Raw genomic sequence first — 28,000 nt, forward strand, 5'->3', positions numbered from 1 at the left:
ACCTCATTATAAAGGCGAGGCCAACTGTAGTTTTTGTCATGAAAATTAGTTTTCATTCATATGCAAACAAAACTAAGTTTTGCACTTTGCCTCGCTTTCATAGGGAGGTTCACAGCAACTCGGAAATGGTCTATTGGCAAAACACTGGCTCTGCACATGCGCTATTAACTTTGGTACAATTTCTTTGTCGTCCTCTGCAAAACAACGACGTGAAATGACCGCATTCAAGGTATTATGGAGAACGTGAACGCATGATGATTTATTTTCCTTTCTGTTTCTCAAATTTAAAGCCGCACTTACGACGTTTGATTCTAGATAGGTCGGCCACGTTACACAAACTAAATAAGCAGAAATCATCGCGAATTTATTCAGAAAACGTGAATGAAATTTTTAAGTTCCGTTTTCGTTGGTGTCATCGTCGTCTCTCCTTAAGGTCCTTACTACCTAGGGTGTTTGGTCACCGCTGCCGAAAACTGTGCTTACTATTGGTAGGATATTTTAAAAATTTTGCTATCGTACCGTTACGTTCGTACCCAAAGACTACGTTTCTGTTGAACAGTGGTCGATTCAAAACTACGGCTATGGCGGCATTTAATTCGCATTAACGAAAATCAAACTAACGCTCTGGCCAACACAACAGACGCAAACAACTCAGTGAACCAATTAGAACGCAAGGAGTCAAGCGCGGGAAAAGGCGTGCGACACTGAAGATTTACTTATTCACAATTGGTAGAGAAACTGGTGTGAAACTGAGCCAATCATAGACCGTAATAAAACGATCCAAAAGCAATCGTGAACTACCTTTGACACTCCATTGCAAATTGTTGTTAGTGGATGGTCCCGGTTCCCATTAATTTGCGGTTTTCAAAGCAGTTCTATTTGACAAATGGTCTTGAGCTGTTTCATTGTGCAGCTTTTAGTGCGATCCATTGTAAGTTTTGATTTCCAGCTCCCTCTAACCTCAGACTTAAACACCCTTTGTGTTGTTCCTAGTCTCCCTCGCAGCCGTTTTTAGTGTCGTCACGCAACGCTCCTCCCCACTAACGGCCGTTAGTGGGGAGGAGCGTTGCGTGACGACACTAAAAACGGCTGCGAGGGAGACTATGTTGTTCCTGACTGTGACTTCTTACATTTAGCTAGGACAGGTTGCTCACGAGCAAGTTTTCCTGAATGCCTTCTTTTTGACAGTTTTTTAGTCAACAAGTTTTCCGCAATATTAAACTTCCTTGGTATGTTTTAACTGGTAACTAATAAGACATCTTTTTTCCTTCTTCAGCAACTGTATTTCCAGTCTAAAACAGAGACTTACGAAGAAAAAAAAGTTTTTTTTTGTTCACACGAGAACAAAAACGTGTCAAGTAAAATTGGCCCACGAGAAAGCAGTTTAATTTGATAAGTATTTTATAAGCTTTTAGGAAAATAGATGTTTATTAGCTGTATAATTGCCATACACTTTATAAATGTATATAGATATTTACGCAAATTAAATTGTGAATAAGACATTATCACAAAGGCATAATACCGATTTTTTAAAATGTTGAAACAAGTTTTATTGGAAGAGTAAAAGCTAAAGTAATGTTGACTATGAATCGTGGCCATTCCTTTCAGTTACCGATACGTCCTTCACTCATTCACGTCAACTTTAACCATTTTTTATGTAATATATCACACACGAGAAAGCTTGTTTCATCGGTCGCAGCAGTAATTGTCTTTGTTTTCTCTTGATGAATTATTAATGGATTTGAGAATAATAATAATTTCTTATAGACACCGGAAGAGCGTTCCACTCTTTATCACTTGATAAGTCAGTCTCTGTTGTCCCCACTGCACCGAGATTTGGGCATTCTAACGTTGTCCTTGTGCCTAGTGTTATAAGGGTGGATTTCCCTTAAGTGCGTAAAATTAAAATTCCAGGCAATCAGCCCATGTATGCATTTAAATACAAAAGAAAGACGGTGTTGCCGTCGCCTTTCTGACAAAACTAGCCAATCAAGCTCGTTGAGAAGAAGTAAACACGCTTTACGGAACTGAAACACATAGAAAACTGAAACCATTTTATTATCCCCCAAGCCAATAAAATAATGTGACTTTTCATCGATTTCATTTTGTCCCTCACCCACGTTGGTGAGAGATAGTCAATCGCTAGGGTACATCCCTTCTCGCTATGCATTTTTATGTTTCCAAGGATCCCGACAGGTTGTCGATCTCCCGTCGCCGACAAAAAAGGTGAGGTGCGACTAGAGCTTTCCAGCAATCCAATTTAACATGTTTTCTAGGGATGGGTCGGAGAGGGGAAAGGGGTTGTTTCCTTCAGTCAACTGATAACGCGAATGACATAACATTTAGCAACGTTTTAATGGTCTTTTTATGAGGTTACACTAGTGATGTTAACATTAAAGGGCTGATTCTAGTCTATGTCATCACATCCTTGCTCTAGCTACTTGAATGATAGCTGTGAAATTTATGGCCTTTTATTGCTCAGCTTTAATGAAACTATTTCACCCGGAAGTACAGGGTTAGTCCAATTTCCGGTCGAGGAACGTTGCAGTGTGGGTCGTAGAGAGCGTCCACTCCAAACTGGTTTGCTGGACCGTACCTGGTGCTGTGCCCAGCGTTACACATCCCATGGCCAATGTTTAGCGTGGTGAGGCAATCGCAGTTGTCATCATCCATCAAAATGGACTTGACACCGTTCTGTTCACGATACATGAACGAGTCTTGCTTTGCTTTCGGTTGTGTTCCCTTCAGAACCACTGGATCCCATCCGTCTGGACTGTTGAAGACCTCGCCAGCCAGAGTGGTCACGTGATCATGAAAGGCCAACCACGCTGCATGTGCAACGGCATTGTGAGAGTCAAACCTCCACAAGTACTCGTTTCCTTCAGAGTCGATAGCGAGCATTTCGGTGGAGTCTTCACGTGCCCAGGATGGGATGCGTCCAAAGCAATAAACGCTATAAGAGTTGCAGGTACCGTAGGGGTAGGCTAGCACGTCACTTTCCTGAGAAGGCCAGGTTGCATCAGCCGTCCACCACCAGAATGCGAGCCAGTTTCCACCGTGCTTACAAGTGGTCACGTGATGCACCACCTAAATAAGAATGGTTGACCTGTTAGAGGTGTTAGCCGTCATCATGCGAAGAGCATGTAGACATTTTGAAACAAGCTTGTCTCTGCTTTGTTGTATTTAAATCATAGGATCTTGGGGTACCCTCATTGTAATAATAATAATAATAATAATAATAATAATAATAATAATAATAATAATAATAATAATAATAATAATAATAATAATAATAATAACCTTTATTTACCCTCGGCAGTGTTTATAGCACAAGTGCTAGTGGGGCCGAGCATTAAACTTCACAAACAAATAATTTAAATTGAAAATAACCTATATTGTCATCAGCAATATATCTGTGGATCGAGCTACTTTTGATCCACATGTAGAATTCGAACTTTGTAAGAACCTAAACTTTTTATCGTTTCCTCCAAAGAGTTTATGTAATATATCAAACACGAGAAGGTGTGTTTCATCAGATATCCAAACACTGCAAAGTAGGTTGAAAAAACGAGGCGCAACCGAGTTTTTTTAAGCGACTTCGAGGTGTGTGGATATTTGATGAAACACACTTTCGAGTGTTTGATATGGCTTCTCAAATGATCAATAATTCTTGGAGAAATTCAAGGCTAAAGTTGGCAAAATGTTGTGGTAATTAGGAACACATATCCAAACTACGGTCACAGTAGAGATTTTCTTTGTTTTCTCTTGATGAATTATTAATGAGTTTGACAAGTATTTTTTTTCAAAGTTTGTCGAAGCCACAACAGGACCAGTTTATAACATATGCGCTTTGCTCCCTTGACCCCCTTCGTTGCAAGACTCGCACCACCAGTCTCGCTAATGTGGTTCAGTTTTAAACTTGAAACCTCGTACAGTGAAAGCTATCAACAGTTCCCTGTGTGGTGCTGTTTGCCTTCCAGATTCTCCTTACTAACACTGATGGTGCACCTATCAATCTTAAACCCCAGCAGTGGAAGGGAATCCAAGGCAGATGTGAGGTTCTTGACTTTTTTTCCCTCCTCATCTTCGGACATTCGACTGTCAAATTTGCCAGGAACATGGATCCAAGTAGAAGCGAAATTAATCACCCAAAAGGAAAATGAGCTTAAAACACAACTGCCAACTAGTAAGTGAACTGTAATCTTTTCGTTTTACACCTTTTCATTAGCCGCCTTGTTTGCCTTGTATCGCTTTAATAGCTTAGTTTATAGAAATCATGACCTGTAAATCTCCAAACGGGGAAGCCTAAAATTGTAGGCCTTATGATTTCTCTTTAGGAATTCCCTCGCTCCTTTCCTATGTTGTGTGTACCCCGTTTGCTATCTTGAGCGGTGGGATTGACTGACTATTTTTGTGAGACATAATTTTTATCGAAAATTCTTCAGAAACGTCCAATTTTTCCCCTTCCCTTCCCTCTCTCGAGCTTAACATTGTTTAGTGCATAAGGTAGCAGTTAAGCACTTCAAGGTGGATCAGGAGTGAAATAGAAAACTTATCTCGTCTGAGCAGAAAAGAGGACACGCCCCGCACTCCCTACTGGTCATTGATTAGTGTACACTAAAGTGTATTTACTACTAGCTGTAGTACCTCTTCTTCTGTGGAATAATACAAAGTCAGGCCAACGCTCGGACGCGGGGTGTTGCAGTGAGTATCGTACAAGGCGTCGACACCAAATCGGTTCGCAGGACCATAACTGGTGGAAAATCCAGCTGAACACATACCATGACCAAAGCTAAGTGAAGACAGGCAATCACAGTTGTCGTCGTCCAATAGAAGGGACTTGACCCCGGCTTGTGATCGATACATGAAAGAATCTTGGTCAGCTTTCGGTGCCGTTCCCTTTAGAACCTTAGGATTCCACGCTTTGTTGTTTTTCACTCTGCTGAAAGGTGTCTCTGTGTGGTTGTGGAAGGCCATCCAGGCTGCATGTGCGGTTGGATTTCCAGAAGAGAACTTCCAGAGGTAGACATTTCCTTCAGTGTCAATGGCAAGAAGCTTGGTTCCATCTTCTTTTGCATTTGAAGGAAGCCTCCCAAAACAGTAGACATCCGTTTCTTTGCACTGTCCAAACGATTTCTCTAACACGTCTGTCACGTTACTCGGCCACTGTCCATCTTTTGGCCACCACCAAAAGGCTGTCCACTTGTATCCGTATCCGTCAAATGTTAACGGTTTCTCGGGAACTTGAAAGTACAGGGCAAGTCCGTTGTTGGGGTTTGGAAGATTGCAAACAGGATCGTATAGAATGTCTACTCCACGAGCGTTTGGGTCAAAGTTGCTACTGCAGACAGTTGCTCCAAGCTGGATGGTTGAGAGGCAGTCACAGTTGTCATCATCCAGTAGCACCGATTTTACACCATTTGTGTCACGATAAGTGAAGGAGTCCTGGTCAACAACGGGCGATTTGCCTTGCAATACTTTGGGATTCCACGATTGCTGATTCAACACTACACCGGCCGCTGTTTCTTCATGATCATGGAAAGCGCTCCATACTGCCTTGGCTGTTGGATTAGACGAGTTAAACCACCATTTGTAAACGTTCATATGAGAGTCTCTCGCCAAAATCATCGTGGAGTCCTCCTCAAGCCATGCTGGAAGCCGCTGAAAACAAAACGGATCACCACCAAAGCATGTTCCATATGGTTTTTCAAGTACATCCTTGGCTTGTTGGGATTCACAGGCGGACCAAGCAACGCCAGCATTCCACCACCAAAACGCTCTCCATTTTCCGCCATAGCTGTGCAAGTCTGGGAGACGAGCGCGATAGTAAAGTGTCAGTCCAATGGTGGGAACAGGACCATGGCATCCACTATCGTAAAGGGCGTCAACTCCAAACACATTCTCTTTGCTGTGACTTGTGGAATGGCCAGCGAGACACATGCCGTGACCAAGATTGAGTGATGACAAACAGTCACAGTTGTCATCATCGAGTAAAAGAGATTTGACTCCATTTTGTTCACGGTACATGAAAGAGTCTTGGGGCCTGGAAGGCGCACTTCCTTTCAGTGCAGCTGGATTCCAGGGGTTCGAGTTGAGGACACTATTGTATGGCGTTTCTTTGTGATCGTGGAATGCCACCCAGACTGCGTGAGAAACAGGATTCTTGGGATTAAAGGTCCATTTGTAAACTGTCCCCAGCGAGTCTACAGCCAACAACTCTGTGCCGTTTTCTTTGAGCCAGCTGGGAAGACGCTGGAAGCAGTGGACGTCAAACCCATTGCAAGAACCGTACGGACTTCCCAGTACATCTGAGACTTTCCTTGGCCAGGTGGTATCTCTCTCATACCACCAGAACGCTCTCCAGCCTCCACCAAAGTCATCGAGGGTCAGCTTCTTTGCGTTTCGAAAGTAAAGTGACAGACCATAGTCTGGAGACGGCCCTCGACAAGCCGGGTCGTACAGTTTATCGACACCAAACACATTGGCTTTGCTGTATCGGGTTTGATGACCAGCAAGGCACATTCCGTGACCCATACTCAAGGTAGATAGGCAGTCACAGTTGTCATCGTCCAGGAGAAAGGACTTAACCCCATTCTGATCGCGATACATGAAAGAGTCTTGCTTCGCTTTAGGTTTGTTTCCTTCCAATGTCACGGGATCCCAGGCTTTGTTGTTTACAATCTTGCCATTGGAAGTTTCCTGGTGGTCGTGAAGAGCTTGCCACACGGCGTGAGCGGTTGGGTTCTTCGAGTCAAACTTCCACTGATACACAGTCCCTTCAGAGTCGATTGCAAGGAGTTCGGTGGAATCTTCCTCAGCCCAAGAGGGAAGCCTCTGAAAGCAGTACAGATCCTCTTTCTCACACGTTCCATAGGCGTCCTTTAACACATCGGTTACATTTGCAGGCCACAACTGCCCTCGAGTCCACCACCAGAAGCGTTGCCATGACGACGTGTCATAAGCGGATGACAAAGCAACGGCAAACACCGCGGCATAGATCCAAACAGCTCCTGTAGTAAAGAATTCTGTCAGTAAATTGTCGCTTATACATTACTTCAGCACAAGTTTGTCAAAATCGATATTCTACGGTGACATTTAGTCAGTTCGATATAGTAGAGTGCCAACAACTGAAAGCTACTCTGTTTAAATGTCAGCGAATTCTGAAAGAGCCGCTCTAGAGGCCAGCGCTACCTCAGTTAAATTACGATTCAAATTTCCTTAATCCCCCAAGCAAGGTAAAATAAGGTCCTTAATTCATCAGCTAGTCTCACTTTTAAAATTTCTTCGTCCAGCATTTTTGGACATGTCGAGTCGTGTTATCATATGACATGGAAGGATTCTTAAAGTTTTTTGTGGCCATGAAAGGTCACATAACATTTGAAAGTCAAAAAAACGTGATGCAAATTCCTATATTTGTCAAAAAGTTGCCTAGTTGCAGAAGGTCGTTCTGGAGTTAAACTCCTTGATTCACATTGCAACATTGGACAGCGTGGTCTATAAAAACAAACGGTAGACTTGGGCAACGTTCAAGTTAAACAGTCTCCGTGATAATAATAATAATAATAATAATAATAATAATAATAATAATAATAATAATAATAATTTTATTTTGCCACTCATATAATTTTACATACATCACTTGAATCTACAAGTTATCTAGTAGCTGGAAGATCTCTGCAAGCTCGTTAGAGCTTTTCTAAGGAGACCTCCCTTTTATACGCACAAACTTTACAATCGTTTGCTAATTATGGTGGCGTAATTACATTAAATTGTAGCAAGATTTCTATGAAATATTTTTATTAATGAAACAGCTCATACTTGTCCGTTTTGTCGTGCGCGAAGAGTCATATTGTTTCTGAACAAATAGTTTTACTTCTTTCTTAAAATTGTATATTGACTTAATATTCTTTAATGTTGTTGGCAAACTATTCCATATTTCTGCTCCTCTATATTCTACTGAAAATTTTAATAACCCTAAGCGCTCTAATGGATGATAGAGCCATGTAGCCCATAAGTAGTAACGTTTTTCCGTGTCTAATGATCAAGCTGTATCTTTTAAGCCCCACTGGTTCATCAGCAGCTAATTTCTCGTTTTGTAAGCATTACCAAAGACAATTCCTTCATTTCACACATTTTCTCCCAACTACTTCTATAAGAACAACAGGAAGATCAATTAGGAGAATTTGTAAGGTGATGTTGGGTTTAAAGGGTTATAAAAGACCTTTACACCTTTGAATAAGTGTTGGATACGTACATGTACACAGTGCCTCCTTTCGAATGAAAAGAAAAGATAGTAGACTGAGAACATCTTCGGCCCGTCATTATAATGGAAGAAATTTCCACGGCTGATCTCATAGCCCTCGGCCTGCTTAGTCATGACTCATTCGCTTGGGCGTCGTTATAGCTAATCCATGCCGTGAGCTCAAAATTAATCGCGCTGTGATCAAACATTTTTCTTCATTTTTGACATCCCACTATCCTTTCTAGGACTTTATGTTCAGGGGGATTTTTTAAGCATTTTCACGGCCCTTCACAGCGCTCACAACTTCACACTCTACACAATTTAATTACGCTTTCTACGAGTACCACGCGGCCTATACGAGTGTGTGACAGTTCGCTGATTTTAAAGATCCTTACCTGTCATCGTAAGACCGTTCTGAGATCAGGGTCTTTCTCTTGGTCGTGATTGAAAAGCAACTGAGCTCTTCGACCAGATGATTTGAGAATAGGAAACTGACTATGACTATAATGTGATTCCAACTTTCCTTTTATAACAGTGACATTCAGCATAACGTACGTGATAGGTGGCCTGTTAAATGACAATCTAGTGTTTCCTCGTTTGAAGTGCGTAGCGGAAATATTATTAGTTACGTATATATATAAGTGGTGCCTTGACGTAAGTTGAAGAATGGATGGAAACTACTGTCACTGAATTTCACCCTCATGTGCCTATTTTCTAGCCCTTTTTCTCAGAAAGATTGATACCGGCAGTGCATGTTTTAAACTTGTCAAAACTTGTCACAGTTTACTTGCAGAATGAGCATCAACAGCCCAGGAAAAAAAGAACACTGATTTGGTCAGTCTTTTCAGTGAATATTCATACGAAGCTCAAAAATACCAATTATTAGTCGGAGTATGAGTTAGTTCCTTGTCACTTGTTGGGAAAGAGTGAGATACAAAATGCTAAAGCAAATTAAAATTTTATTGCTCGTCAGAGGGCTTGATTTTTAGCTTGGACACGTTATTGATACACCAATGTTATATTATACATGCTTAAAAATCGTTCGGCGTGATTCAGCACATCCAAGCGGAGGAATGAAATCAAAAAAAAAAAAAAAAAAAAACTCAAACACTTTAAAAAAGGATTCAGCGAATAAAGTTGACGGAATGCAACCGGATACAACATTTCAGTCTCACATTTTCCCTGCAGAGCATTATTCGGAAAATTTTATAGCCACAAAGTATATCATGTACAAATACACCGTTCAGAGAAATAAACTGAGTCATCTCAGATAGCTGTTAGATTCTGAAGACATTGAATAACTCCTTTGTCCAGTAACCTGCTTTCTGTATTTCATTATTTATAATTAGTATAATGATATTTGAGACGGTTCAAACTGGCTCTGAGGACGCACAATTAGAACGTCCGGCTAGAATTGCGTGTCAGCGCGTTTGTGCCCATTCAGTCTTTACTTCCTCTCGTTAAACATTACGTGACTGGAGCTGTTTGAACCCGAACTTGGATCTTCGACCGCCAGGCAAAAGAACCCGAGAGCATTAGAAGTATTTGAATACAGGGATCAGTCAAGGTTTATTACAAAAAATTTCTTGAGATGAGTGGGAATAATAAAATATTGTGTAGTGAAACGTGCATGTTTCCAGCCTGTAAGGTCGTGACTGTTCACTTGACTGAATACTAAGCAATCTATACCTCGTTGTGTTCTAGGAAAACTGACTCTCCAGACCATCATCAATGGCTGTGTATGAAATTAAGGTGGCTCGCTCCTATTTATTGGCGCCTTGGTAACTTATTTTATTCGAGTTTTTTGGTGGGAAAGATTCGAGGGATTTCTTGAGTTTTTGCACATTCATATTAATAAGAAGATTTTTATTAATTTTGTTATGGTAGTTTAAATTTTTGAAAAATCGGCCTTTTTGAAAACCTTATTGTTTACCAAAAATGCCTATATTTGTGCTTCAGCTTAAACAATGTATTAGCAAAGCATTTTCAGCCATAACTATAAACAGCATTCTGTGTAGCGAGTTGTCTCGCCTTGATTCCTATGGAACTTGCAGGTATAAAACTTGACTGAGCTCTGAGTCTTATTCGAAGAAGTAAGGAAAAAATCTGTTGTTGGATTTCAAAGTTATAAGCATTTTTTGAAAAATAGGGGTTTAAAAATATAATGATATCTCAATCGTTTTTAGAGCGACAACAAAATAAATAATATTTTCTTAACGTTAAAATATTTTTCATTTAGGGTGCCAAAACTAAAAAAAAAATTGGTAAAATCCAGTTCCTGCCAAAAAGGGCGATTCAAAAATGTCACCAAGTAAACAGGAGCGGGCCACCATAAAATCCTTAAATTTCTCCATTTAAAATCAAATTTCCTTTGACTGCTCAGACTTGAGCACTTTGTGATTCTTATGTGTGAAAAGTAGAAACTACTCCATCCGGCAAATCAGCTGAACCAACATAACCTCATCATCATAGACAAACCAATATGCAACAGCGTTGTAAGATGTCGTAGGTTTCTGCAAAAACTATGTCAACTGATTGAAAAACTGTCATTATGACAATTGGAGTTTTATTTTTATCTTTATATTACACGTGTGCGAACTGGGTCAATTCCCACATAAATGTTTATAATCACTAAGAAGTTTAAAAAAGTGGAGAAAATACTCTATTTTAATTTACCTCGCAAAATATTGACAAACCGAATTGACTTAGTATTAAATAGTTTTTACTGAACAAACTCCATGCAGAATTCTTGCAACAACAGCAAAAGAATTTGTTTTTCTTTCTCCGGCTGTCTTTTCTCTTATTTTCCTTTTTAAACAATCGAGGGAAAAAACTAAATTTCTTATTTCTCTGATTTCTTGGCTAAACGTTTGGAAGCCTTTTCTATCTCAGCCCTGTAATGATCACGGTTAACAACCAGTATCATCACGCCTCGTTTTCCTTTCCCATCGATCTCTTTGATAACTGGCGTTTTTACAGTACTATGTTCATTGTTCTCCGTGATAATTCTGACTTAGGTCCTATTAGAGAACTAGCTTCCAAGCGTTCAGATTCTCAATTCTCCATAATGGGTGTCACTCGCTTTACTTACTGTTACTTGGGAGAATAAGGTGGCAGGTTTAGCCAAAATGAGAGCTCGGGCTGTTAATTGATGGTTTCTCTGGAGAATCTTCGCACCTGTTTGACATTTTGTTGTCAACGAAAAGAAGGGTCGTTCTCGGAAAATATAAATTTCTCATCGGATTGGAAACAGCTAAATTAAACAAGATAATGAACATTGCTGTTTCTGTGATTATTGGCAGGTATTCCACTTCAGTCGGCTCTGGTATCGATCGGAAGAATCGTTTTTTACCACTTTGTATTTTGATATCAATTCCACTAAACTTTCAATATCAGACAAGAACGTAAAATGATATTGAAAAAACCGAACACAGTAAATAAAAATTAAATACACCACAGAACGAAATGACTTTTTTTAACCAACTATCAACCTAAGGGTACTTGCCTATACAAAGTTAATTTCAGGTCATCATTAACTCGGAGGCTTTCGACCAAGATAGCTCAACGTTTGTGTATAAGTTTATTGTAAGAGCCAATGCATATGTCGAACACAACGGAGGAAAAGTCTCTATTTGTATTTTAATGCTTTTTGTTTGTTTTCTGACATTTCGTTGGTTTTTGTGTCCCTCAGTAAAACTTAGTTAACCATTGAAGTCTGGGTGCTTACCATTTACACGGAAAATCTGGAAATTCCAGTTGGAAAATCAAATGGTACGCATCATTCCATTTGGAGCACTTCTGAAATTTTGGGCTTCTGGTCAAAGTGATGCATTTTTATTACCCATTATGGGATTTACAGCTGATGTTCATACATCTTGCATGTTATCCATCTTCTGTTAAGACAAGCTAAATCATTTCGTATTTATGCCGAAAATTTCCATCCGGGTGGTTTGCATAAATGGTAACGATGGTCTTGAAGTCAGTATAACACAAGTAGAACGTTCTTCCCCGCTTTTGTCCTAAGAGCGTTCTTGCCCATACCCTTCAGTGATTTTCACGCCAAATTCGTTCATTGCCATATGGACACCCCTCTCTCCCCTCCCTCCCTTTTCCTCATGGCCATTCTACACCCTAAGATGAAACGTGATCGATTGTCACGGTGTTGGATGCGACCAAGGCTGCAAATTTGCTTTGAAGGTCGGTCACTCCCAATGAAACTGAACAAACAAACAAACAAACAACTGGTATTGCTCGCATTTTGCAAAACATTAAAAACAAAGCTATACAGGAAAAAAATGATCAAACTGTTAAGTATCATTTGAATGGTGTCGTTTAACGGTTTACCCACTGTTTCAAAAGTAGCAACCATGCTGTCATACAACATGGCTGAAGCGAGCTTTGATGTGACTGTCAGTTGCACTGAAAGGGATATATCATTTTAAGCAACGACGACGCCATGGCCAACAGCAACGCGAACGCTGCAAAACAATAGGGGTAATGGGGTAAAACAATCACTCTACACGTGCTATACACGGTTTGGTGCAGAACTTGAGCCATGACGTGGATTTTATCATAGCCTTTCTTAACTCGAACGCTGTTCCAGTCAATTTAGTTTCTGCATAGTTCGGCCATGATACTCGGCATGGTACTTCAAATATAAACGTCCCAAGTTATCTTCAAACGCTGAAACTGTATTGTTCAACATACCTCTGTTCATCCTTGGCCTAGAAATCTTCAACTGAAATTATCGTCTTGTGCAATTTTGTCGAGTTGCTTTATAAGGTGAAACCTCTGCTTGCCAGGTGACGAGAAATGGCGCACGAGCCGTGCGTGCAGTACTATTTATTAAAGGTCGCGCCTTCCTGTCAATCATTATGTATGCCGCTTATTTGAACAGTATGCACAAATCGTAACGAATGATTTCGACAACACGCGTATATTCGTGACAAGATTTTTTTGCGGTCTGTTTCAGTGTGTTTGTAATTAGGCGTGTGATACAAATTTTGAGGTGCAAAACAGGTCATCTCCGAGTTGCTTTGAACCCCATTACCCATTACGAAAGTGATGTCAAGTGCAAACCTTTTCATATGAAAATTAGTTTTGTTTGCACATGATTGGAAACGACGATGCACGGCCTCGCTTTCATAATGAGGTTCAAAGCAACTAGGAAATTGCCTATAAAGAACTTTGTGTGCAACTCAAAAACTTATAAAATTTACGTTTGGGAGTTCGTAAAAACATCACGGTAATGAGCGATCCGCCAGAAAAGCGACAATCATGATATAATTCCATCATCTGCCAATATCGATCCCTACAAATTGTCAGCGCAATTCAACTTCAGCAATTCAGAGATGTGAACTAATATATCAAACACTAGGAAGAGTGTTTCAACAGATATCCAAACACTGAGAAGTAGGTTGAAAAAACGAGGCGCAGCCGAGTTTGTTTAAACGACTTCGAGGTGGTGGATATCTGATGAAACACACTTTCGAGTGTTTGATATGGCTTCTCAAATGATCAATAATTCCTGGAGAAATTCAAGGCTAAAGTTGGCAAAATTTTATGGTAATTAGGATCACATATCCAAACCACGGTCACGGTAGTGATTTTCTTTGTTTTCTCTTGATGAATTATTAATGAGTTTGAGAAGGTTCAGAGGCGACCTGTACCGTTTGCAACGTCTTACATGGTTGGTCGAGAGGACGAACGAACGAACAACAGAACAATGCTTCCAACCCTAAAAATAATGCAGCTGCAGGTTATTAGGGTCCAGTGAAAATACGGCTTTTAAAAGGTGCAGGTCTCCTAACACAGAAATTGGCCTTTGAATTCATTGATGGGAAAGGATCACCGGTGTTCTAATGTTGAAGCTGGAATAAACGACTAGTAATTAGTATTGAAACACTGTAATTAACACTTGACAACTCTTAACAAGCAAGTCAGGGAGAACTGAGGAGAAATATCCTCCTTTGACCAAATCCGTGAAATAATCACCTCACCCTCCCCCGCCGGTAAGCGCCCCCTCTCTTCCCCCCTATTTTTTGTTTTTTTAACTGGTTGAAAACTGCGACAACAAAGGTATCAGTGTTATCACTCATCATTTTGTATCACCATTTGATGAGCGAGGAATTTAGCAATTAAAGTCAGGGGGGTTGAATTGCTTTTAACCTCATTGCAAGACGCATACGAAATATGCCGTTATTAGAACCACACTTTGTAGATTGATATGCAAGCTGTGTTGATCGCGCACAAATGTTATTATTACAAAGCGAAATGACCATCTCAAGCAGTTGCTGTCGAAGGTTATTAAACGTCAAGGCTCGGGCTCCTTTTTTGGACAATAAGAGTAGGGAACAGATCACAAAATTCAAAAAAGATTTTGGAATGTCTCTTATTTCCTATAGGTGGTTTGCATTGCCGCCATGTTGGTGGACGAAACAAAAGAAAATTTGTTCACAAAGTTTGCATGAAAATCAGTGGAAGTGAACTCCCAGAGGAGAAAAATCTTATTGTTCCTGTCCACCAACATGGCCGCCATGACGTCACATGCAAACTATCAATAGAATTAACTATATACCTAGGAAGTTAGAACAGAGTTATTTCTTCATGAATAAAAAGCAATAAGATTATTGATATATTTTATTGTTCCTTGCAAGGCTAGTTTTAAGTGTTCATAATAAACTTATTGTGTTTCTTCTCTCGGTATTTGCTCTTTTGTTTTTTTTACTTTTCTTCAATGTTCTTAACCCTTTAACCCCTGATATCAAAAAATAAATTCTCCTATCTTGTCCCTAAACTTTTCTTATAAAAGTACTGGAGAGAAGTTATTAAAATATCCAGAAGATTCATATCCTTAATTCTCATGACCTTAAGGGATAAGCATTGATATTACAAGGATTTTTTATGTTGATCACTGTCAGGACTTAAAACGTTGCAAGCTAATCCTATAAACTCTGGTCTTTACTGGCATGCCAGTAACTGTCATTGTCTCAATATATGCTTTCTTTCAGTCTCTACCTTAATTGAAATTTTATTTTGTTAGCCTTTCCTATCCCAACAGCTGACTACAACAAAATCACTTTATTCTCAATTCTGACTCAGCTAACAATGTCACATGGAACTGGCAGCTCTCTCCATGAATTTTGCCAGCTTGACATCTTTGGCTGACAGCCCCCCACAGTCATGTGTGGTCAGCGTGACCTGGACCCTACTGTAAACATTAAACCATTCAGGATGATGGTCCATCTTCTCAGAGGTGAGAGCCACACGTGTCATAAAACCAAAAGCCTGGTTGAAATTCTTGAATTTGAACTCCTTGTAAATTGCATCGCGGCCCTCTACTTCGGTCCAACCTGAGGACTTCAGAGGCTCGAGTTCAGTCTCCCTTTCTTCAGCAGTGAGTTTGGGGATTTTGGGTGAAGACTGCAAAAAATGCAAAATTTGTCATTTTGAACTTTCGTGAATAGCATGGAGTTACCAAAAAGACAAACAGTACAAAATAGAATTAGCTCTTAGTCAATGGCTTTCATTTGAATGGTCACAATTTACCATTGGTCTTTGATAAGCTTTCATTTGGTGTTACAAGTGGTGGGGTGGGAGGAAGCTGAGTACTTTTTGAGTATTTTATTTATTTCCTCCACTAAGCATATAATTACATTATATTAATATTATTTTTGTAAATGATGAATATATTACTAAAGAGGAGGGGGAGGGGCGCACACTAATATTGTGTTCCTTACTACAATTATTGCTATTATGGTGAAATAGAATACAGTCGAACCTCCCTTTGCGACCACCTCTCGTAAGCGACCACCTCTCATTAGCGACCACTTTTCCAAAATACCAAAAGTTTTCAAGTCAAATCACTATAGATGGAACCTCTCGTAGGCGACCGCCTCTCGTAAGCGACCACCTCCCGTAAGCGACCACTTTTAGAGATGATTGTATAAAGTTTTTAATTGTTTTTAACCTCCCGTAGGTGACCACTTGACACACAATCCGCTGTATCTCTCATGGGGGAAATTGCAAAATGTGTTGCTGTAACATATTAGATATAATGCCCACATCATTACAGCAGATGCCGTATTAAAATCTCACAGCCGAACCTACCGGAAGTGTCTCCCGAAATAGCTTAGCATTGAAACAATTGATAACATACACAAGCACTATAGTGCACACTGAAATAAACTTTAATCAGGTTGAATCTATTGTAGGAAAAAAACTCTCTTATCTTGTAAATAGCATGCATGTACATGCATGACCGGTGATGACTTTCTCAATCTTGTATTACTCAACAGAAAAATTGTGGCAATAAAGAACGTCAACTGAATTATGTAACAAACAAACAAACGCGAAAGTTTCAGATGCTTTACGCTTGAAATGTAACATTGCAAAAATGCCATTTACTGTTTGCTCCTAAATCAGGCAGTCTAAAGAAAAGTTATTACATTGGGTTTTGATAAGCACTGGCAAAAGAGTTTGGTCTCCGCAATTACCATATGTAAATTACCCGAAATTTAGACCCCCTGTGGCCTGGCCTCTGGTAAGCGACCACCTCCCGTAAGCGACCACATATCCTTGACATTATGGGTGGTTGCTTACGGGAGGTCCCACCGTAGTTAATTTTTATACATATCCATAAGGAATGAGATACACCAGTATAAATCGCATAAAGTTCATTTGAGAGCAGAACAGATATTTGTACAATTTATAACATTATATGAGCATTAGTACTGAGCAGCATGATAAAGTTTCAGTGCTCTTTTAAATACTTGTCTTGAAGATTTCTGATGGATAGATAAAGGAATATTGTTCCAAAAAGTTCACCACTAACATTTGAACAAACTCTCCCAAGGTTTGTATGGAAAGATTCTCCAACTAATTGATCAGATAATGAACTTCGCGTGAAGAAAGCCAGTATGTTGCTCAAAACGGAAAGTCAGAGAAAAACTATAATTTTTATCATTGTGTGGGAAGCTGGGAACACTAAAGATGTATTAAGGGGTATATTGTGCCTATTTTCTTTTGTCTTGTTCCTGAAATTATACATACCCCTTTCCAATAAGTGGTTCTACGTGTTGGGCCCTCAAGCTTCGGGAAATTCCAATTAGCCTCAGTTTATATAGTCTGAAATGTCAGCCGTCTCCTCTCCCTAACCCACAGGGGGCGCAGGTTAGGGGGAGGAGACGGCTGACATTTCAGACTACAGTTTATACTTTCCTTCCAAAACTTTGGATTTTGAGAAGATCATTTCTGGTTGTTGTTAATTTTGGAACAGGCCACAGTTTATGGAAAGCTGATTAAACTATCCTCCAAGTGGCAGTTAATCCATGATGAAATTTCTTGTCATAGGATTATTAAAAAGGGGTTCCCAAAGGCAGATATTTTATCCCTCAATTAACCTTGGAATAATAAATTATAATTGTAATAATAATTTTTTTTAAGTGTTGAAGTATTTAGCACTGCAGTGCTAATTAGGGATACTTTATATTAAACACAAACTAAATACATTTATATTTTAAAAGGTTTGATTTGCACTTGTTAAAAAGAAGGGAAAGGATTTTGTTCCTGTGGGCATAAACCGAGAAGTGAATTAGGACACATGGTCTATGTGCTAACTTATGCTTTAATATGTCCTGTTAAGCACTTACCATAGCTGGAAACGTTCTCAAAAACCTGAGACAGATCTTTACACGTGAAGAATTGTGCAGCAATAACTTGCTCATTTCACATTACAGTGGACCGCGTGACCAGGGGAATGGCACTAGAAGCACTTTACCGCTGCCCAGAAGAGTAAAACGTAGTAGGGGCTCGTAAAAATGGAGGATGGAAGTTCGAAGGAACTTCGGAGCGGCGGAGACGATGACGAATTAGACGAACTTCTTGACAGTAAGTTGCTTATCTACGTTCATGTAACTTCCAGCAGATGATTCCCAAGCTCACCAAACTGACGGAAATTGATGGTGATAAGTATATCACTTTACCTCGATGTAACTAACAATCACGATCAGAAACGTTGCACAATCATGTCGATATCAGGCGCACGCAAGTACAAAATCAGCTGTTTAAAGTTACTCTTGATATGACTAAATTACAGAATACATGGCCACTTATTTACATCTGATTGTATAAGAATAGCATCTATTGTGTTATGCCTCGTTCTTCAAAACGTACCGACAAACATGTAAATAAGGTGGACCAATATTTCCCTGAATCTATAGTTGCTCTTGACTACCTTTCCAGAGCTTTGAATTTGTCAAATTTCATCTGATTTTTTTCTTTTGGGGATCGAGATTATAGTTCTCATTCTCAACAACCTTTGATCACATACCATACCGGCCAACACCCAGAGTACAAAAATCTGGAGACGTCTAGCCAGCAGAACCGCGTCAGCAACAGTGAAGAGCCTCCGAGGGCTGTGGCATCAAGGCTATATTTAGGGCTTCAGTGGGGAGAGGGGGGGGGGGGCCTTCACCCTACCACCCTAATTTCAACCTTTCATTAGGTTCAACGGAAAAAAGAAAGGCACAATCCGCGTTGGATCTTATCTAGTGGGAGTCAGTGACACAAAAAGACAAGGAGGAAGTCTGTTTTACTTTTTACTAAGTAATCAATATTTATAGTGGATGTAAAAAACGGGAGATTTATGTACCAAAGTGGGAGAGCGGGAGACGAGGCAAAAAAGCGTAAGTCTCCCACCAAAAGCGGGAGAGTTGGCATCACTGACATACATGTACGTCTATACTATAATTATTACTTGAATGGTGCCATGAGCTCTTGAAAGAAGTTTAGGCAAGATTTCTGCACAGCCCCTATCCTTTTAGGGGAGGAAAAAAAACCGGACTCGAGAGAGCGGCGGAAATTGAGCCTACTATCCTGCAAGCAGAGAATCCCTTGGATCTTCCAAGAATCCCATTTTTCTGTGGAGATCGAAGGGATCTCTGCACGCAGGGTATGCATATGCATCCCCATACATTTTGACTGTATACATTTTGCAACTCCCACTCCATTCACACTTTCCCTTTTTTTGGAAGAGGGTTAGTTTGACAGTAAATAAATGTAGTATGAGGCAGTGCGGAAAAGATGACTGTCACCATACATGTACATGTATGTGGGTTGATTTTGTAGTTAGTTCTCATCCTTGCTCAAAGGGTTTTTCTCTGGGTTCAACTTTTGTGGAAGTGTAATGAGAAAACATTATCCAACAGTAATTATTCTGTTATTCAAAAAGCAGCATTTTTTGATTTACAGGAAGTTGTACTGGATAACTTTTACCAGTTAACTTGTCCATTATAAATGGTATACTGAATGTTGCAGGCATGCAAAATATTAAGGCAGATCACTGTGTAAAATTTTGAGTTGAAAGAAAATGTTTCCTGCATGCTTAATGAATTTGGTTCACATAAGTTTAAACTTTACCTCTGGTACCAGCGTGTGTGACATGTATACAGGAATTTTGATTTGTTCAGATGATGTGTGTATCTTAACTATACTTAGATGGAATGTGTGGGTTTCTGTATGCATGCACACAGCTAAACAGACTTTTGAGCCTCTGTGCACTGCTTTATTCATGAAATAAATATGTATCCCTTGATCTTAGGTGCACTTGAAGATTTTGAGACAGATGCTCCATCAACAACAAAACAGTCCTCCGTGGGAGATTGTCAAAATGAAGCTAAACCATCTTGCTCTACAGAAAGCAAAGTTGGAGAAGATAGCAGTGATACAACACTGAAGTCTCCTGAAAGCAGCAGTGCATCATCTTCCTCTCAAGATGATTCAAACACTCAATTTGAAGCCCAATTTGCTAAAATGGCAGAAGATGTAGAAAATACCATGAAAACAATGCTGGGAGATAAACCTGAATTAGTGGCTCAGCTGGATCAGTTTGCTCAAGCTGCAGCTAATGCTGAACATGGTAAGGCCCTTAAACAAGAAGTTCTACTATAAAAGGGTAAGCCCCTCCTTTATTTCACACCTTTGTGGATGTGATATATGCAAATTTAGGCACTGTTTGAGTCGGGGCAACTTATCGTCTGAAGCGTCCTGAAAAAATATACCTTAAAGTGCTACTATGATCAAATTTTTACCTCTTACTTTTTGAATTTTAAGGTTTATCACATAGAATTCTAGAAAAGATTAAAAACTCTGTTTACCGTTTCTAAATATCTGCATTGGTTCCGGAGATATTCACGTTTGAAAAATGTGTAAAATATGTAAATGAGAGGACTGATGACGTCATATTCTCAACTCAATATAACATCAAGTATATAAATAGAGCTAACTCAGTCAATTTAAAGCAGAGACCATTGAAACCTGGCAGGCTAATAGTTCTAAAGGCAATACACCTACGGCTATAAATTTGGTTCCCATGGCAACTCACTCTTTTCCATTCCCCTCCGACCTGATTTTAATATTTAGTGATTTTCAGCTTGAAAAACATTTAACAAGGCCACAAACTCGACTGAACATATTTATACGCTTGCTGGATCATGCAGATGAGGCACCATTGGCAAATATCAAAATAGAATGCCAAAGGTGACCAGCAAAGGCTTAAGTATTAGGGAGGGCTGGAACCCAGAAACAAAACTGATAAGCTCATATTATGGAGTGCACCTAGAACAATGTCACTGCAAAGAATCAAGCATTTCTGATACAAATTGGCTGAGATATCTTTTTTTTACAATATTTGACCAAAATTTGGTTGAGTTTGTGATGTCATCACTTGGCTAATTTGCATATTTTAAAAGCTTGAATATCTCTGGAACAAAAAGAGATATTTGAAAACAGTAAACAACATTCTTCTTCACGTACAGACTACTTGTTTATATTTTAAAATAGCTCAGATTAGAAAGACACAAATTTCATCATAGTAGCACTTTAAAATTTCATAATATCACCGCAGCAATATAAGATATCAAGGTCTAATTTGAGTACCGGTAACAGGGTTTATTCTGAAAATAAGCCAATTTTACTAGTATTAAGTAAGGGCCCTAGAAAAAGTCAACCTATGTTATTTGTCAGTTTTTGACGCTCTGATGGTTGATTGACAACTGAAGGTGAGAATGGCTAGGCCAGGCCCCTTTTATACCAGAACTTCCTGTCTAAACCCCAATATAAAGATGCGTAGTCTCCTCACTACTTTCATACATTTCTTGTGGTACTAGTTGAGAGAATTTGTATAATCGTTAAGACATTTAACCATTGTTGATGATTTCCTTTATTCTCATCACCTTATGTTTGATCATGTAGTGATTTTGTAAGGAGAAATTATATGCTGGTCAAAAGGGGCAAAATTAATTAGTTACTGGTTTGTGGTAGCACAACATCAAGAGTGTGACCATGTTTCATTAATTTGCTTGCATCCTTGGAGATTCATTATCTATTTAAAACTTGAAGACAGCTGGAGGAGTCCAGCTAAATCTTGTGGCCTTCAGTTGGTTTCCTGTCTTGGTCAGTGACTCAGTGAATCCTTCCTAAACAGTCAGTCAGTCTGGCCCCAGTTGTTCAAGGGCCGGATAACTTTATCCGCTGGATAAGGCGCTAAGCAGGGTCTAAAATATACTTCACGTTAAACGTTGTCCAAGGTTTTCTTACACTCCCAAACTTAGCTCTGGTTAGAGGGTGCATATTTGCTTGTACTAGAGAAAATACTGAAATCTTTGCACAGATTGAAACTGTTGGATAGTGACTTATCCACGGGATAAAGTTATCCGGCCTTTGAACAGCTGGCCCCTGATGGTCTTTTAGCCAGTCTGTTATACATGTACACTGTATAGTGAGCAAGTTAGTCTGACTAAAATCATTATTAAAGGGCCCTAGACAGCCACACCTTTGTTTTTGTTTTCATGCGAGAGTTTGGCTATTATATTTTATTCCGCGCATGTCGAAATGAACGAAATCACTTTGAAACTACTAAGGATAAGGAAACATATTTTCAGGAACACAACTTACAGTAAAGCAATAAGATTTCATTTCACCATGCTATATCAATAATTTAGATGGCACCGAAAATGGCGGAGGCTGACTAGGGTCCTTTAAGCCATAATTATAAGTAAGTTAGTAAGTCAAATCAGTAGGTTAGTCAGTAAGTTGGTCATTCAGGTGGTCTTTCAGGCAGCGATATTTTAGGGATACTTGGGGTTCGTTCCTTTGAGATGGTGCAGATCAGGATCAATGATCCAAGGTCACTCAGATCATGTTGCATCAAAGCAACCAAGGAATCCACTCTGGGCAAGGATTCCTCAGTTCCTTTGATGCACCATGATCCAAGTGATCTTGGATCATTGATCCTGATCTGGATCATTCCAAAGGAATGCACCCTTAGTGTTAAATATCTTATGAAGACAGGAACATCATTTGGGCTGAGTCATTCTACATGTATAAGTGGCATAAAGGAGTCAGTCACTTGGCAGCTACCCAGTAGCCAGCCTACCAAATAGCCTATAGGTAGTCAGTTGTTTAATTCAAGGCAAGAAGCTAGTCAGACAGCAAGCCAGCTTAAAAGCCAGTCAGTCAGTCAGTCATGAGTTAATCAGCCAGTCAGATGTGTGTAAATTAACTTTGCATTTGGTTGAAAATTTTTTAATTAAAACCAATTTTTTTTAAATTTTTTATTTCTTTTAAACAAAGGAGAATAAAAATCAAACTTGTTTAAAAAAATGCAGAACAAAAATAAATTTAAACCACAACATGTGGTTCATCGCTTTTAGTGTGCACTTTCAGGCAGCCAGAGACTGCACTGCTCAACTTTACAATGACAGAAGCTAGTGGCCACCTAGCTACAAGTGTATTAAGATGATGATGGCAGTTGCAATAAGTTGTGTACACAGTGTAGTTGTGGTGATGTCCAAATTGAAGCATTTCTCTCTACCAGGTAGCCCATCAGCAATGACTGATCTTGAAGCAAATCTGGCAAGAACCATGAGTCACTTGGCTCAAAACACAAGAGATTTGGAGGTAATCCAATTATCTACTGAAGCCATAATTTAACTACTCCAAAAATGCAAGTACAGTCCTCCCCATTATCTTGAAAAGCAAAGGGAAACAAAATTTGTGTGGACAGGTGTCAATGGTTGACTGCAATAAACAATATCCTACTGTAACAAGTTTCATTGAGTAAGGGTTCCAGCGAGCCAGTGTTTGCAATAGCAAGATGTGCTGTATGTACGGCCAGCCTTTTCCACCAAAGCAATAAATTTTAATCATCATCTCTGGGTTCAAATTTCATTAATATTACAAGACCAACATTTCTAAATCCAAATGCCATCTGGAAATACCACATAAGAGTCACCCTCAGTAAATGTCTCACCTCAAATCTGAATAAAAAAAAATTTATAACTATGTAATTGTCCTCAATTAAACAATTCTTTTACGTTTTGAAACATTGCAATTTTTGTTTCTGGACAGAACTGCTCTGCTGAAGCATTTAATGAGGAACTCTTCAAGGCTATGGCAGATATGAATCTTGAAGGTGGTGAAGGAGAGCTGGACTTTCTTCCTTTAATGCAGGGCATGATGCAGAACCTTCTCTCCAAGGATGTTCTCTATCCTGCTTTGAAAGACTTACAAGAAAAGGTACATAATTCTTAGCATACAAAAACCCTGGAAATGCTCATAAAAAATGCACAAAAGTTAAAACATAGCATATACAATGTTGTTAGCACAGGGACAAATTTCGCAACAAATATGGCTTTCAATGTGCGTATCGACTGCGTTACATTTGCAAGGAATTGTCAGTGGTAAAATGTATGTAGCCTTTCTCCGTACCCTAGATTGGCATTCACCCCAAACTTGAAGTTCAAATCCAAACATTATTTTTCAAATTTCAGGTTCAATATGGGTCGTGACCAGGGCCTTGTTGTTTGAATGCTGATTAATGCTAATCCCCAATTAAAAATTAACCAACTTGAAGGTTTTCATCTCACTCGTTGAAAATGTTTATAAAAGCTGATTTTGAGCTAGTGGTCAAGAAAAGTCTAAGTCATAACTATTAGGGACAAAAATCTTTTTGAAGAATTTTTATTGATTAGTAATTATTAAATAAATTAAAGTTGATTCAAAGTTCACTTTAACTCAGGATTAACTTAATCGGGCCAATGAACTACTGGACCCAGGGCTGTGGAGAAATCAGCTCTCCAAGGAAGGTGGCCAACTGCAAATGAATGGTACACATACTGTATTCCTCCTCACTTAGTCTGACATTCATTTTTAAACTTGTGCACTGATTACACCCCATAGATCATCAAATCAAATCAAATCAAATCAAATCAAAACTTTATTTAGACATGATACATGATAAGGATTAAAGCTAGGGAACTTGTGGGATCGTGTATAAACAAAACTAGCTGATTAAAAAAAAAAGATATGTAAAATTTTACACACGTTTCGACCAAGGTACAGTAAGGTAAAAACGCTTAAGATCTACATGTACTAGTAGACTAAAACATTCTCAATAGAATGATCAAAGCGTATACAAATTCTTACTGTACAAGTTACTAATTAAATTATCATTAATATCTTCAATTATATCCAATTCATGAATCCTTTTTATAAACTCTCTAGGGATATTGCCTTGCAGCACTCTCCCGGTAGAAGGTTCCATAGTATTGCCCCACTGTAATAAAGCTATTGGAAATTTCATGATGTTTGTTTTAAAAGATGGGGTGACTCGTAGGTGGTTTTTTCTAAGATTGTACGATGACTGATGATGACTACATCACCAGGCTAATTTTGGCAATTATGTAGTATTTTTTTTTTTTTAATGTTCTCTAGTATCCTGCATGGTTAGAAGAGAAAAAGTCTTCACTGCCTGCAGAGGAACTTAACCGCTACAAAAGACAGTTCGGTCTAGTGTCGGAAGTTTGTTCAGAATATGAGAAACAGAGTGTAAATGACTCTGATGATGTCAAGAAAAAACAATTTGAGAAACTTCTGGGGCTCATGCAACAGGTCAGTAAAAGTATTATGGTTCAATGTTATGTGGTGAAGGTGGTTCCCAGGGGAGGGAGGGAAAGTTACTCAGACTTAAAAGAGACTGTGGGTTTTGACTCCAAAAGCAACAATCCATGAGCCGAAACTACCCCCCCCCCCCCCTCTCAACCATCACCCCCATCCTCCATAAAGGGAGAAAATTCCCAAGAGATTTGAGAGCTCTGTAAGAAAATTATCTTCTAAGTTGGTAGAGTGCTGGACTACTGTGCGGGAGGTTGTGGGTTCAAAGCCAGGCCGGACCACCACTCAGGGTCTTTAAATAACTGAGGAGAAAGAGCTGCCTTTGTAATGATATCTGCAAATGGTTAGACTTTCTAGTCTTCCCAGATAAGGACCATAAACCATAGGTCCCATCTCACAACCCTTGTTCGTAATCTGTGGGAAGTTAAAGAACCCACTCACTGTTTGTAAAGAGTAGGAGACGTTGTTCCCGGTGTTGTGGTCTGGTCTTTGTGTGTATTGGTCTGGGGAGGGTGGGGTGGGATCACATATGGACTGAGGCGGCAGCCAGAGGCGCCTTGTATATGCTGACGTCCGATCTCACCCTCTGAATGTGATTGAATTGATTGATTGTAATTGAATGTGATTGATTGTAAAGTCACACGTATGTTGTGACTGATTTAATAAAGACTTCTATTCTTTGTAAGCAACTCAAGTGAATAGCCCTTGTGTTGTGTTGTTGTTGGAAAATATAGATCTAGAACTCCGTGATGGGTTGGGTGTTGGGTTTGGACCCAACTCTATTTAAATAATTTAGCTTCAGAGAGACTCCAGCTTCCCATTCCAAAGTTCCAAAAAGTTGCAAGGTTCATATCAGATGTGCATGGGTAGGGCACCAGTTCTTTATATTTTAAAATTTTTGTGGTTTCAAGGAGCTCAATTTCAGTGGGTTTTTTTTTATTGAAGGGCTTGCTATCCTGTCCAGTGGAACCCCGATTTTACGATTGTCAATCTAACGATATTCCCGATTCATCGATCAACATTTTGTCCCAGCAAAAGTAATTTGAAGGGGTGGGTGGAATAAGGCCCCAAGTGACTTATGATGTAAGATCAAATTCTCCTTTTGTTCCACAAGTGAATACAAGGCAGTTTGGAACGAGGATCTAGCACCTGATCAGGAGTCACTTCGGGCTTTTTTCCAGGCACCCCTTCATTTATAAATCAGGAGTTCTTTACAATGATATCCCCATTTAACAATATGATTTTGCTGTCCCCTTGCCATATCGTAAAATCAAGTTCCAATGTACTAAGTTTTAAAATAAATTAAAAAATATTCTTTATTTCTGATTCAGATGCAAGAATGTGGACAACCACCCTCGGAGCTTGTGGGAGAAATGGTATGATATAATGTAAAAGTTGCTTTTAATTAATTTAAACGTATCTGAAAATCATTCTTTATTTTTATTATATTTATTTTACGACAGTTCTATGTTGAGATAGTTTTTTTTTTCTTTTTATATAGCAATGTTATAGCTAATAAAATACAAGATCTTTTCATCAATTTGGCTTATGAAGTTGGCAATGTTTTTCCATTCAAACAAAATTAACCAGGCTTTGTGGTAAATTATGAGGCCTTATTTATTTTTACTTTCTCGCTCTCTTGTTGCCTTTATGTCCATGATCTGTATAAAGTCTGGCTCTTTACCTGTGCATAGCTTTTGTTGTTGTGTTTGTGTCTAACAATTGTCTTTGAAATGATTAAAGGGAAGTGTTCACATTTCAGTGCATGTGCATGAATCTAAATGCTTTTTTCTCTTTCTTGTCAACTTTATGGCCTTAAAAATCCCAATCTTATGTACTTCAGTAATCACATTCTATAGTTTGTCTAAGCAAATTGACTGATGACCAAAATTCAGAGAAAATGCTAGTGTAAATTGTACTCATGTTGTCGATATTGAATTTAGCGTTGACCCGTACCATTTATTCCATGGTTGATGTGATTAGTTATTTGCATGCGAAATAACGCTTGATCAGATGAAAAAATTACCATCCGAGTTACCTATTCTCTTCCGAATAGTTCATAAACAACTAATTAAATTAAACAGGCTTGGATCAAAGCAAGCAAAGGCAAAAAAGTATTTTCAATTGACTCATGGACATGCGCAGAACCGTGAACCCCTCCCTTAAACATAAAGAAATGACAGAATTTAGCACGAACCCGGGACCTCAGGTTTACAAGTCCAGCTAAGCCATGCCATAATTTGATTGGTTTCCCGATTTATTTATTTATTTCAGCCTCCAGGTTTTGCTGGACCCTTTCCTGAGATGCCAGATCCACCTGAAATACCTGATGAACTTAAAAATGAATGCAAGGTGACATGACCTTGAGCAACAGATTGAGTTTAAAATTAATGTTTCAAATGGAAAACAACAGACTGTAAATCAAGTTGCAAGGCCATCTTCATCAGGAATTGACAACAAGACAAGGCAATTTTTTCTATGCTTGTTTGCTTCTTCTCCATCATCACTGAAATGATGTACACAGGGCTCAAGACAGCTACAGGACATCAACTCGATGTTTTCATGTGTCACATTTTTCTAAGCATAGCCAACATTGGGCTCAATTTTCAGTCATTTTGTTTACCCGAGTTCCTCTCATGGAGAAGGATGAAAACCATTCCCTCAAGACAGCTGTAAATCAACCCTAAGCCAAGACAACGATCTAAAAGTGCATTTAAAACTAGACAAGGACAATGATATTAATATGATGAAAAGTCTGTAATTATTTTAATTTTGGCAGTGTAAAAGGGAGCTGAAAGAAAATAA

At 39.1% G+C, this 28,000-nt stretch overlaps 3 protein-coding genes and 1 long non-coding RNA gene across 5 annotated transcripts; 2 read left to right on the top strand and 2 right to left on the bottom strand.

Annotated features, from left to right (window-relative positions):
* The first annotated feature begins 99 nt into the window (after positions 1-99).
* LOC146482965 (uncharacterized) lies at positions 100-1,583 on the top strand. Its single transcript, XR_014864002.1, has 2 exons — positions 100-980; positions 1,101-1,583. It is a non-coding gene; the product is annotated as an uncharacterized LOC146482965 (long non-coding RNA).
* A 753-nt stretch (positions 1,584-2,336) lies between these two features.
* On the bottom strand, positions 2,337-13,116 carry LOC146482966 (uncharacterized). Of its 2 annotated transcripts, none has more exons than XM_085106586.1 (3): positions 12,950-13,116; positions 4,648-7,010; positions 2,337-3,087 (listed from the first exon to the last, which is right to left on the bottom strand). In XM_085106586.1, the coding sequence occupies exons 1-3, from the start codon at positions 12,957-12,959 to the stop codon at positions 2,494-2,496; spliced, it is 2,967 nt and encodes a 988-aa protein (XP_084962712.1). In that variant the 5' UTR covers positions 12,960-13,116; the 3' UTR covers positions 2,337-2,493. The 2 variants fall into 2 exon arrangements, with proteins under 2 accessions (XP_084962712.1, XP_084962713.1); XM_085106587.1 differs by lacking the exon at positions 12,950-13,116 and adding an exon at positions 8,638-8,798.
* Positions 13,117-14,863: 1,747 nt separating this feature from the next.
* LOC146482967 (pterin-4-alpha-carbinolamine dehydratase 2-like) lies at positions 14,864-18,039 on the bottom strand. The gene is made up of 2 exons (XM_085106634.1): positions 17,893-18,039; positions 14,864-15,664 (listed from the first exon to the last, which is right to left on the bottom strand). The coding sequence occupies exons 1-2, from the start codon at positions 17,965-17,967 to the stop codon at positions 15,353-15,355; spliced, it is 387 nt and encodes a 128-aa protein (XP_084962760.1). The 5' UTR covers positions 17,968-18,039; the 3' UTR covers positions 14,864-15,352.
* On the top strand, positions 18,030-28,000 carry LOC146482968 (peroxisomal biogenesis factor 19-like). Its single transcript, XM_085106609.1, has 7 exons — positions 18,030-18,130; positions 19,842-20,159; positions 23,118-23,200; positions 23,651-23,818; positions 25,016-25,192; positions 26,527-26,571; positions 27,470-28,000. The coding sequence occupies exons 1-7, from the start codon at positions 18,061-18,063 to the stop codon at positions 27,554-27,556; spliced, it is 948 nt and encodes a 315-aa protein (XP_084962735.1). The 5' UTR covers positions 18,030-18,060; the 3' UTR covers positions 27,557-28,000.

This window comes from Pavona decussata, unplaced genomic scaffold (genome assembly GCF_977016875.1).
Source record: "Pavona decussata unplaced genomic scaffold, jaPavDecu1.1 SCAFFOLD_41, whole genome shotgun sequence".
Classification (NCBI taxonomy): Eukaryota; Metazoa; Cnidaria; class Anthozoa; order Scleractinia; family Agariciidae; genus Pavona; species Pavona decussata.